This window comes from Engraulis encrasicolus, chromosome 8, assembly GCF_034702125.1.
Source record: "Engraulis encrasicolus isolate BLACKSEA-1 chromosome 8, IST_EnEncr_1.0, whole genome shotgun sequence".
Taxonomy (NCBI): Eukaryota; Metazoa; Chordata; class Actinopteri; order Clupeiformes; family Engraulidae; genus Engraulis; species Engraulis encrasicolus.
Window position 1 is genome coordinate 19503410 of NC_085864.1, and position 13829 is coordinate 19517238.

Here is a 13829-nt window from a genome sequence, read left to right on the forward strand (position 1 = left end):
TGCCCACCCCTATGCCAGACAATATTACATACTGTGAGAAAGTGGTCTGTCTGCACACAAGGTGTTTCAAGTCAAAGGGAAAATCAGCGTGTACTTTGTCAAAGATCTATGTAACAGACATTAGCACAGAAAATTGCAATAAACATACAGATAGCAATATTAACAATAAATACACACGCATGCACACACACGCGCACGCACACACACACACACACACACACACACATCAGGAAATCTACAAAAAATCAATAGACACACAGGTAAGATATCTTTTCTTTCCACAAGCAGGAGGTACCTTACCTGTACCGTATGTCTATCTATTGATTGTAGTGTAGCTAGCCAGAGTTTTGTAAAGGCTTTTTAACTTTAATAAGGAGGGCCTCAATAGTTGTTTTTATCTGTTCATGGCAGCTTGGACACCCAAGTATTTTTCATGAGCGCCCTTCATTTACTACTTGGCTCCATGACCCAGTGAAGCATTTCCTTCTCTCTGTTTTGGTTTCAATCCTCTTTGTTGGACCACCGTCCACATCCTCAGGTGGGCATCTTCCCCTGTAACTACCTGACGCTACCCCAAGCTGCTGCCCCAAGCTGCTGCCCCCTCTGAGAGGGGGGGGGGCACTCAATTGCAAGTGGGGGGCATTAGTCTATTTTATTTTGTAATACTAAGAGGGGCGTTGGCAGGCTTATGATGAGATATACAGTAGTTTAACAATAGGAAAGGGAGATATCCTCCCCGCTCCTGTACTTCACAATCTGGTGCGTCACAGGAAAGGACTAGGGAATAGCAGGCAAGGAAGAGAGTCACCAGAGCGTCTTCAGATGTGGAAAAATTACTGCTTTATTGGGCAAGTGCCAGTTTAACAATGGCAACGTTTCAATCCTCTTTGTTGGACCACCATCTCCTCATCCTCAGGTGGGCATCTTCCCCTGTAACTATGTGACGCGGCGCAGTACCAGCTACCCCAAGCTGCTGCCCCCCGAGCGGGTGTTGGCCAGCGGGGAGTGCCCTCTGGAGATCGACTTCACGGAGCTCAGCCTGGAGGAGGTCATCGGGGCCGGCGGCTTCGGAAAGGTCTACAAGGTGACTATTGATGTTTAAATCTTACTAGAATGGCAATGACCAAGTCTTGGTGCCGTACTAAAGGCCCTGTGTTATGTAAGAGTAGTGTAGTACTAAGAGGTGATCGGGACCAGTGTCTTCAGAAAGGTCTACAAGGTGACTATTGATGCTTTTCAAGGTGACTATTGATGTGCTTTTTTGCCTTTATTTCGATACATAGGTTTTGCGTTTACAAACATTCGTGTTGTGAGGAGGGGCAAGATGCTAAGCAGCCAACCATGTGAGCTAATTTTTTGACTGGCAGCAGTTTCTAACAATCAGAGGCTGAACAGTGCGCAGCCAACGTAGCGTATTAGGTCTTATATATATATATACAGTCCCAGGAAAAAGTTTGTACACCCTTTGAAATTTCTTACATTTTTGTCAAAATTGATCATAAAACATGGTCGGATCTTCCCGGAAATCTCAAGAAGGAACAATCAGAGTCTGCTTTAATTAATTCCACCCAAACATTTACATGTTATCATATTTTTATTCGTCATAAGGCCATAATATTCACAGGAGAGCAGGGCATAAGTAAGTACACCCTTGCATTAAGTAGGTTTTAACCCTCAGTTAGTTGCAATATCATCAACCAGACTTGTCCTGTAGTTGCAGATCAGATTAACAAAACAATCTGTTTGTATCTTGTCTCCCTCTTCTTTAGAGAACTGCCTCTCATCAGCAAGGTTTGTGGGATGCCTGGAGTGCATAGCTTTCTTGACTTCATGCCATTTAATCTCAATTGTTTTTAATCAGGGCTTTGACTGGGCTATTTCAGAATGTGTATTTCATTATTATGAAGCCATTCTAAAGTCGATTTGCTTCTAAAGTATGGGTTGTTGTCACACTTCCGGACCCATACTCTTGTGTGCTTCAACTGTGTGACAGACTTCCTCACGTTTTTTCTGTCACAATATCACAATAAACTTGAGTTCATTGTTCCACTGATAATAGCAAATTGTCAAGGGCCTGAGGCAGCAAGGTAGCCGCATATAATGATGCTCCCACCACCATACTCAGAAGAGGAGATGTAACCAAGAATAGCTAAAAATGGGATTCATTCTGCCAATCTAAAATCAATGGGGTTTCTGTCCAAAAAAATATTGCTGCACCTTTGAGGTTTGCGAAAAAGCATTTATATGCTTCATAAAATTACTGCAAAATATTCTGTAGACCAACGTTGAAACCAAAGTTGAATTGTTCAGGGGAACACACAATGTCATGTTTGGAGGAGAACTGGAGAACCACACCTTCACCAAAACATCATCTCCGCCTTTGAGTATGGTGGCGGGAGCATCATTATATGCGGCTACCTTGCTGCCTCAGGCCCTTTTGAGTTTGCTATCATCAGTGGAACAATGAACTCAGAAGTTTATCGAGATATTTTACAGAAAAAAGTGAGGTAGTCTGTCACACAGTTGAAGCACACAAGAGGATGGGTGCTGAAATGTGACAACAACCCATACTTCAGAAGCAAATCGACTTTAGAATGGCTTCATAATAATGAAATACACATTCTGGAATAGCCCAGTCAAAGCCCTGACAAAAAACAATTGAGATTATATGGCATGAAGTCAAGAAAGCTATGCACTCCAGACATCCCACAAACCTTGCTGACGAGAGGCAGTTTTCTAAAGAAGAGGGAGACCAGATACATCCAGATTGTTTTGTTAATCTGATCTGCAACCACAGGAAACATCTGGTTGAGGTTATTGCGACTAACTTAGGGTTAAAACCTATTGAATGCAAAGGTGTACTTACTTATGCCTTGCTGTCCTGTGAATGTTTACATCTTATGCCCAATGAAAATATGAAAACTTGTAAATGTTTGGGTTGAATTAGTTAAAGCAGACTCTGGTTGTTCCTTCTTGTGATTTCCGGAAAGATCGGACCATGTTTTATGACCAATTTTGTCAGAAAAGTAAGAAATTTCAAAGGGTGTACAAACTTTTTCCTGGGACTGTATTAGGTGGCTGTGGCGCGCCAGGACCCCCAATAATAATAATAACAACAACAACAACAATAATAACAACAATGCTACTAATAATAGCAACATTAATACTAACAGTAAAATTTGCCATGGTTCAGGGCATGTGGCGTTGTTAGGGGGTCTCTTAGTGTGCTATGCCACAGCACACCCAATAATAATAATAACAACAACAACCACAACAACAGCAACAACAATAATAATAATAACATTAATAATAATAGTAATATCTGCCATGGTCCAGGGCGTGTGGCGTCGGAAGGAGGTGCCTTAGTGTGCTATGCCACAGCACACCCAATAATATAAATCATAACAACAACAACAACAATAATAGCAACATTAGTAATAACAACATTAATAATAACAGTAAAATCTGCCATGTAACACTTTTTTCTTTTACTTTTAATGTTTTAAAATCTTTTACCTGGCATGTTTCGACGGTATAGCAGACGGAAGCTACAGTATACAGTATAAGTGTTGCTACAACAGTTAGACATAATGAAGGTCATACATCTAAACTCTGCCATGTTGTAGGGCATGTGGCGTGGAGAAGAGGTGGCGGTGAAGGCGGCGCGCCAGGACCCGGACGAGGACATCAGCGTGACGGCGGAGAGCGTGCGGCAGGAGGCGCGTCTCTTCTGGATGCTGCGCCACCCCAACATCATCTCCCTGCGCGGCGTCTGCCTGCGCGAGCCCAACCTCTGCCTCGTCATGGAGTACGCCCGCGGCGGAGCGCTCAACCGGGCGCTGGCCGGCAAGAAGGTGCCGCCCCGAGTGCTGGTCAACTGGGCCGTGCAGGTGGCCACGGGCATGGACTACCTGCACAACCACACCATCGTGCCCGTCATACACCGAGATCTCAAGTCCAGCAACAGTGAGTGAATGATGAACGTGCACTGCACACGCAAATGTTAGACGCACACCACACTTGCACACGGGCATGCGCACACACTCACGCACACACTCATGCACACGAGCTCATTCACAGCTACACCATCGTGCCCGTCATACAGCGAGACCTCAAGTCCAGCAACAGTGAGTGAATGAATGTGCACTGTACACTCAGACGTTAGACGCACACACTTGCATACACGCATGTGCACACACTCACACATACACACACAGCCACACCATCGTGCCTGTCATACACCGAGACCTCAAGTCCAGCAACAGTGAGTGAACGAACGTGCACTGCCAACTCAGACGTTAAACGCATGCACGGACGCACGCACGCGCACACACACACACATATACACGCACACACACAAACATACACACACACACACACAACCACACCGTTGTGCCTGTCATACACCAGTTGAGCAACAGTGAGTTAACATGCACACACACACACACGTGGTAGGTGAACACATGTACACATACATGTATGTATACACACACATTTCATGACATTCCATTCCATTTACAAAATGCTTTTATGCAGAACGACTTACAACAGAGGACATAATACGTAACTCACAGCACAGACACACACACACACACACACACACACACACACACACACACACACACACACACACACACACACACACACACACACACACACACACACACACACACACACACACATACATGAATACATACATGCGCAGTCATACGCACACATTCACTTCCTGTCACATGATCCATACATTGTGGTGACACTTGGCTTGGCTTTTTTGTTAGGTCACCAGCATTGCTAGGTTAGATACAATACAGTACCGTACATAACCCGTACAAATACAGTACAGATACAGTAATGAAATATGGTTTGGCATCTAATCTCAAGTGCAAAGAGCAGAGCAGTGCAATATACAGTATGCACTCTACATAATATAGTATTATCTGTGACCAGTGACGCTTCAACGCAGGACATGTTATAGGTTGGTTCATTACATGCAAGTGGAAAATTTTGACGTCAATGTGTTCTTTATTTTTATTAAGCAGATCCTGCTGCTACTGTCATTAGCATTTTATTTTCCCAACCAAGCCGTACGTTCTTTGTTGCTGTCTCTATTCTCTGGTCTGGTGCGTGTCCTTTGGAATGAAGAGCTATTTTTGGTGCTTTTGTGCCACTTACTGTTTAAAGATGCAGTTGCTATTGTGCATCACAGAGAGAAGAGAGAAGAGAGAAGGCATCCGCCTGATAACGTACAGTAGTGCAGCATCGTGGCTTTGAGAGCCGGCCCACAGACCCATACAGCCATAGATCCTCTGTGTGTGTGTGTGTGTGTGTGCGTGTGTGTGTGTGTGTGTGTGTGTGTGTGTGTGTGTGTGTGTGAGAGAGTGTGTGAAAGAGAGAGAGAGAGAGTGCGTTTGTGCGTGCGTGTGCGTGTGTATCTGTGTGTGTGAGAGAGAGACTGAGCATGTGCACGCGTGTGTGTGCATGTTTGTGTGTGTGTGTGTGTATATGCATGCCTGTGTGTGTGTGTGTGTGTGTGTGTGTGTGTGTGTGTGTGTGTGTGTGTGTGTGTGTGTGCGCGTGTTTGCGCGTGTTTGCGTGTGTGTGTGTGTGTGTGTGTGTGTGTGTGTGTGTGTGTGTGTGTGTGTGTGTGTGTGTGTGTGCATGCATGCCTGTGTGTGTGTGTGTGTGTGTGTGTGTGTGTGTGTGTGTGTGTGTGTGTGCATGCGCGCGCATTCATCTCCCTGCTACTGTAACTCTACACTCTGACCTTGCGTAATGTACTGTACTGCACTGTACTGTGCTGTATGCAGGATGATGCACATCCTACGTCCTACATCCCACATCCTACATCCCACATCCTACATCCTACATCCTACATCCTACATCCCACATCCTACATCCCACATCCTACATCCTACATCCCACATCCTACATCCTACATCCCACATCCTACATCCCACATCCTACATCCTACATCCCACATCCCACATCCTACATCCTACATCCCACATTCCACTTCCTACATCCTACATCCTACATCCTACATCCTACATCCCACATTCCACCTATCAAATTCCACATCCAACACCCCACATCCTACATCCCACATTCCACACCCCACATCCTACATCCTACATCGTACTGGTGCATTTTACAGTATGTGACTGTAGGGTATAAATGAATGGAGCGGTCTGGTGGAAGATCTTACATGCTCTTCTTTTTTTAATCCATTAAAACACGGCATTATACATTTGTTGTTATCAGAGTGGCAATAACCAAGTCATAGTGCATTACTAAAGGCCCTGTGTTATGTCATAGTAGAGTATGGTACTTAACCTGTCAATGACTATTACAGCATGCCTCAGATGGTACAGCATGCATTAAGGGGCTACGTATGGTTTGGGGATTTTTATGCCCTTATTTTTGATAGTGACAGTGACGAGGTGATGACAGTGACGAGGTTGGGAGAGAGAGAGAGATGGGGGAGGGTGGGGAAATGACCTCGGGCTGGAATTCACCTTTGGCTAAGGCCCGCCTTAAAGTGCTTTTTGACCAATCACAGCGCAGCAAAAGGACGACCTCGGACAAACCTCGGACAGTTTTGACAGCGCTCCATTGAACTCAATGCTGAAATCGCATGTTTTCAAGTAGTTAGCGAGATAAGGTCGTGTTATTATTAAAATATGATTGGAAATTGTGCCTGGGGTATTTGTGACAAATGTACAAGTTGCCCCGCGATGTAACAGGTGGTAATCACTTTCCTCTTTACCTAAAACCGGACTAATATTACTAGCAGCTGGATAGTCTGCCTTGAAGGGTCTCGGCAGCCTCACACTCGACTAGAAAGCACACGGATCAAAAACATACTTTGTGTGCTCCGATCATGACACCATCTCATTCATGTCCCTTTTCAGTAAGGTTGTAAGCAAACCACGAACCTGTTTCAGAGTATGATTTTGGATTTCTGACCTAATTAATGAAGAAACACCGCTAGCAAAGTTAACTATCGGTCACGGCAGGAGTGTTTTGACTAGCAGCTGATGGACGTGACTTTGTTAAGCTACTGAAGATATAAACGCCAAACGTTAATGTTACACATTGCTGTGGTAGCTTTGAAGATGACTAGCGTATTACTGCCATTAAGTTGTGTGATTTCGTTTTCGTCTAGCAAGTTTGAGTCAGGGCTCAAAAGATATGCGAGCTCAGCTTACCATGGTGCTGGTTACAATGCCTATCGATACCCATAGAAGAGCCCATAACAGCTGTGATGCATCGCATGACCGTTCAGAAAATAAATACTTATATTCACAATACTATGAATGCGTTTTTTATTTATTATGAGTGAATTACTGCTGCGATTTGCAGTCACTGCATAAATCACGTTGATATCTCAGCATTGAAAGTTTATCTGTCCGACCTAGCAACTGTAACTAAAGAGGGCGGGGCTTAGCCAAAGGCGAATTGAACCCAGCGGGTAGTCAGCAAAGCATTATGGTGCCTCAGCCCTTACATTATCTGTTAACAGGGGTCTAAATTAACCCTTTTCATCACCAGCCAAAAATGGCTAGTAGATGGTAATCTTACAACCCAAATGCACACTCACTAATGGGTCAAAGTGGCTAGTAGGTTGTTCTTTTCTTACAGGCAAACTGAAATTTCACCAGCTTTTGGCCGGTTGGCTGGTGTGAAATTAGAGGCCTGTCTGTCAATATTCTCTGTCCCAGCTTGTCTGAGAAAGTGACATGGTTTTCTTCCCAGGTAGCTAAGGATGCTAGATTCTTTTTTTAGCTGCAGTCACATCATCAGGCGTTTCTGGATCACCCAGCTGATAGCATCTGTATCTTAATTACTCTGAAGCGACGCAAGCTTGTTTTCTAAAAAAAGGACACCAGATATTTCACCTGTGGTTGGTAGGTAAGCAATATCATGTTCCAGGAGACTATTTCAAGTTAGTCATGGCAGGTTAAGAAGCTCACTGAAAATTCTGAAAGTGGACTGAGCTACCTGACATGGCACTAAGTTGATATTGTTAATTAAGGGGGAATGTCTGCACACTTGCTCCCGTTTTTCTTTTTGTTTTATTTTTGCCCAAGTTGGGGGCAAATGTGTGGACATTCCACCTTTATTTTCATAGTGTCTCAACTTTTTTTTTTGCAAACCAATACCTCACTTGACTAAGATATTGTTATGAATTCTTCTTTTTGGGGGTGGGGCGTTAAGCCTTAATTCAGACAGGCCAGTGTTAGAGTGTGACAGGAAATGAATAGAGATGTAGGAGGATCAGGAAATTAGCTGGAATCGAACCTGTGTTCACTCCATTAACTGTAGTGTTCCTTACGTAGTTGTTTGAGGCCCAAAGCCCTACCTGGTATAGTATTAAACCACCCATTCGGATCCGGTTTCATGGGGGAGCCTCACTTTAACTTAAATAATTTAAGTTGAATAGGGATGGATAGGATAGGGGTTTCACTGTAAACTGTGTGTAATGTTTCTTGTGCGTATTCTTGTTTGTGTGAGAATGGCCAGCAGGCAAGCAAGAGCTCCCCAACATTTGACTACAGATTACAGAGGGATTTAGGTGCTTCGACTTGTGTGTTTGTCAGTGTGTGTGTGCGCATCCGTGTGTGTGTGTGTGTGTGTGTATGTGTGTGTGTGTGTGTGCGTGCGCGCTTCTTTGAGCCACAGTATTTTCAACTTTGCCACCACAGCAAAACTGCCTATGCAGATGTTTACTAGTCCCATGTTTATCCCATAACATTTAGTACCCTTATTTTGGCATTCACTTTCAAAGACAACCAGTTTGGATTGGGATTGCATAGTGTATGACAGGCCAAAATGACCTGTCATTTTTCAAATACATTAATTCATTTTGTATTAAAACGATACAGTATGTCAATGGTCACACAATGGTCCCATTTGATGTTAAATGCAACTCTTTAAGTGTTGAATTAACACTGTGAAGCCATTATGATGTAGAACAGGTCAGTGCTAAATTCAACTCTCTAAGTTAATTAAACACTCAAAGAGTTGAATGAACACTACATCATTTGCCATGTATCATGTATCATTTACCATATGCTGTTTAATCTGAGGCAGTGTGTTCAAAAATAGCTAATTGCTTGCTTTTCTGAAAACATACACCGTCTTCTGTGTTTGTCTAGAATAGATACAGCACAGCTTGGTGCGTGCCAGGTCATAAGAAGAGTTGAAAGACAATGTTGTTGTCTTTAGACACTAGTGTCTTGTAGACAAAGCAATTAGACCAGGTAGTAAAGTGAGCTGCCGTGGACAGTAGAGTGCAAACAGGAGAGCATTAATTCTGTTTTCTGGAGACTCAAGTCAACACCCCTTGCTGGGATCATTTTACACACACACAGTCACTGCAAGGGTGCCGGAACGAGTTTTAAAGTGGTGGTGCATTTTTTTTCTTTATTCTTTATTTCTTAACAATGTTACTGCTACTGCACTCCACTCATTTGTCTGCCGTAAACGTTGAGAAAGCCTCATGTAGGGAGCCCAAAAGTGGGGGTGCATATGCACCACTGCATCCCCACTTTCTTTCACCTATGACGCTCTGTGGGGGGGACCACACACTGTAAGCTGTTCTATGCAAAGCTGCAGCCACAGTACTACACTTGTACACTTGTCTTGTACCGCATGGTACCACATAGCTGTGTGTCACCATGTGAATGATATCAAAAGGAATGGATGCAATGCAAATACGGACGTCACTGTGCTGATCACTATATACAGTAAATTAGCTGCCTGCTACTGTATGTATAGATTATATTAGGCATACTGTTTCTTTTCTCAGTTTTGCTCCAGGACTAAGGAAGCCTTTTTGAGGACAGATGGAATGACTCCAAGCTCCAAAAAGAAGGATTTCACTAGTAAATAGGAACTATTATTTTGTGGGCATATTGGCCTTTATTCCAATGCCTTATTTCAGGACAACAGCATAGTGTGAGGGGAGACAGGAAGTGAGTGGGAGAGAGAGAGATTGGAGAGGACCAGATGACCTCGGACCGCAATCCAACCCATGTCCCTGGTGTCACAGTACGGTGCCTTAACCATTAAAGGAACAGTCCATCTCATTTCAAGAAATTGCTCATATGTAGTTAAGTTCAAGTAAAATATGAGAATAAATAGGATTTTTTTGTCTATGTGTTTGCATAGCCTAGTTTAACAGTATAGCCAAATTAAGCGTGAAAATGGGTGGACTGTTCCATTAAAGCCATCTACGTGCAAGGCCACCACATGAAGATTTTGACTAATGATAATATATAAGAACAGCAGAAATGTATGAGTGTAACGGAGGCCAACCAGCAGAGTGTGTTGTGGAACGTTAGAAAACCTCCCTCCCGAGGCCTCAATACAGTGCGGTAGCGTTGGGCTAATAGTTTAGTTTAGTTTATTTAGTTTAGTTCACAGAGACCATGCACTGTAAACACTGTTTACAGAAGTAAAAAGATGACTTGTGCCAGATTATAGCTATATAGCTAATTTCCATCTGCAGTCCCTGGATAGGTATTAGAACGTCCATTTAGCTCAGCTGTCTCGTACTGTGCCTCCCATTCCCGGACCGTTGTAGTTGACGAGGTGGCAGGTTCGAGGTCCCGAGGAGGACGAACTGTGCCGGAACACCTTCGTCACAGGAGCATGCCCCCTGTCAGCTTTGACACATTAGGAGGCTGATGAGCAAGCTGCATGAGTTGCTGTGACAACACACACGTCTCTCTACTCTTCAGGATGACCAAACAGATCACACAGAGTGCATTCCAATCTGCAGACTTCCATCCTCCACTTGTGAACAAGTGAAGTGAAAGCCCAACTGGGAAACTCCAACTCCCATTGTCATTGTGACACAGCATTCCACAGCACACAAGTGTTCACTGCACATTGCACACAACAAAATTGCATTTATGCCTCACCCATGCAAGGGGGCAGCCCCCAATGGCGCCCCAAGTTAGCAGTGTGACGGAACGGTACCATGCTCAGGGTAATTCAGTCATGGATGAGGATGGGAAAGAGCACTGGTTAATTACTCCACCAACCTGGCAGGTCGGGAGTCCAAACGGCAACCTTTGGGATACAAGTCTGGCGCCCTAACTGCTTACCCATGACTGCCCAGCTTGTGGCCTCGCATTTTGCGCCTCGCCTCGCCTCCGTGGAGAAAACAATAGTGTCCCCACTGTCAGCCTAGCCACAACAATTTTTGGGGGACTGTTCTTCATTCACCATCCCAATTGCAAATGAGGAAATTACATTAGAATTGTTGAGCTTTTGTGAGATTTTGAATTTATTTTCTGTCATGGAAGACTTCATCACAAGCAGGCAAGTGAGCAAGGGAGGACGGAAGTTTGCATATTGGAATCCACCCAGAGATTAGGAGCAGCTGCAGGAAAATGAAAAGATACAATGTGGTAGTTTCCTTTCCTATCCAATAAGACATTAGATAAGATACCACATTGTAACTTCTGAATACAGCTCGATTTAAAATTGTTACTTCAATGGATGTAACAAGTCTGATTTCCGTTTTGTATCGTCGGCTCTACTGACTGCCAGTAATCTACGTATCTAAAGGTCACGGACAGAGGGAGACATCAAACGGAAACAAAATACCAGGAACTGGAAATTTCATATCAGAGTTAAAGGCCCCAAAAAGATTCCACAGGTGAGGATACTCTAAGATGACAGATGAATGGTTCTAGCTTGCTCCACGAACATTCATCTGGACTGGAGCTATGGCACAGGGATAGGCCTCAGATGGTCTGGTTTTATCAGAAATGAGTGGCTACTTGAACTAATTACAGTTAAAATGAGTCCATGCAAGCGGCCATTGTTGCTGAAGCAACTGTTTCACTTTTTTCCCCCTTCTCCACTACGCTTAAATTTTGACTACAGTACGTCACATCTCTTAAAGGGACACTGTGTGAGATTTTTAGTTGTTTATTTCCAGAATTCATGTGGCCCATTCACTAATGTTACCTTTTTCATGAATACTTACCACCACCATCAAATTCTAAGTATGCATTATGACTGGAAAAATTGCACTATTCATACATGGTCCGCCATTTTCAATTTCCAGAAATAGCCATTTTTAGCTGCAAAAATGATTGTACTTGGACCATACTAGAAAATATTAGTTTATTACTTAGTAAACTTTCATGTAAAGATCAAATTTGGCAATAGGCAGCCCAGTTTCAATGAGCAGCATAGTTGCAGTACCTTTTTTGACCATTTCCTGCACAGTGTACCTTTAAAATCCTGCGATCCTGATTGGTTCTGCTGCATTCTGGTTTGGGTATGATTGATACTCTTGTTCTTCAGTTCACACTAGTGTGTGACCACAATCTTTAGCACTCTAATAATAATAATAATAATAATAATAGATGATAATAATAATAATAATAACTTGGTTTTATATAGCGCCTTTCAAGTAACCCAAGGTCGCTTTATAAAAGGAGTAAAGTTTTTTTCAAGTTGTCTGCTGAGTGACCCATGGGCCATCTCTGACACACCTGCCAGCTGAGGTGTGGGAAAAAAATCCAAGTTTTACAGTTACATTCCAAAATTTTTTATAGTGTTATGTGTGTATATGCGACCACAGCCACTACTGTAAACAGTATATAACGAAACTTGAAAGTTGCAGCGACTTGACTAGTGACTGCCAAAGCATACACTGGAGGCGCCTTTTGAGTCCACAAAGGCTCTCCTGAAGTATGTACACACTGTGTACCTTAATGTGTGTGTGTGTGTGTGTGTGTGTGTGTGTGTGTGTGTGTGTGTGTGTGTGTGTGTGTGTGTGTGTGTGTGTGTGTGTGTGTGTGTGTGTGTGCGCGCGCGTGTGCAAGCGTGTGTGTGTATGTGTGTGCGTTTGTGTGCATTTGTGTGTGCATGTGTTTGCCAGCGCCTGAGGCGGCATTGTGCAGTACCTGTGGGACCCACAAAGGCACTCCTGCCCTGCCCACTACAGCATGCGTGTCTGTAGAGCAGTTCACAGTGTGTTTAGTAGTATTTAGCACAGTACAGTAAGTATGTCTGTAGAGCAGGCCGGTGTCTATCGTAGCTAAGGGGCCTATACTGAGAAGCTGGTTCAGGAGTAAACCAGGTTAAGAAGATGAGGACTCCAGGCTCTTCTATTAGCTGATCTACCTCGTAACTTATCCTGGTTTACTCCTGAACCAGCTTGCGAGCTTGTTAGTATAGGCCCCTGGCCTGTTGTTCCTCTTGGCTGCATCAAAGCCCTGCTACCCACCCACAGCTGCTGTCCAGTCCAGCAGCCCCATGTCAGCTCAGTTCACCCATATGCAGTACAATAGCGGTATCCTGGCCAGCTCAACACAGTGACAAGTCCAGTGTGTCTGTAGAGCAGTCCAGTGTGTGTACGGCGGTCTAGTCTGCCGCCCAGGCCTATTGGTCACTTTTACATGAAGTTTTCAATTCAGAATTAATAATTCCGAATTCAATATTTCTGTCGAGTTGACATTGCACTTTCATTCAAAGCTTTATTCAGAAATAAAGTGAGTTCATTCTGAATGAAATATCTCATGTAAACAAGGCCTGTTGTTCCTCTTGGCTGCATCAAAGCCCTGCTACCCACCCACAGCTGCTGTCCAGTCCAGCAGCCCCATGTCAGATCAACTCGCCCATATACAATACAATAGCAGTATCCTGGCCAGCCCAACACAGTGACAAGTCAGACCAGGTCCCTTTATTTACCTAGGAGGTTGAAACAACAAGCACTTGACCCACACTTTAGTACAATTCAAGCCATTCATTATACAGTTTATTATGGTCATCATACTATAATAGTTCATTATTATATAAGA

The 13829-nt window shown here is 43.7% G+C and overlaps 1 protein-coding gene across 1 annotated transcript in view; it reads left to right on the forward strand.

The window, feature by feature from the left end:
- Positions 1 to 13829, forward strand: part of map3k10 (mitogen-activated protein kinase kinase kinase 10) — a 61690-nt gene that overhangs the window by 2883 nt on the left and 44978 nt on the right. The window contains exons 2-3 of the mRNA XM_063205989.1: positions 917 to 1084; positions 3627 to 3966. Of these exons, the coding sequence (XP_063062059.1) occupies positions 917 to 1084; positions 3627 to 3966 (508 nt within the window). The remainder of the gene's footprint in view (positions 1 to 916; positions 1085 to 3626; positions 3967 to 13829) is intronic.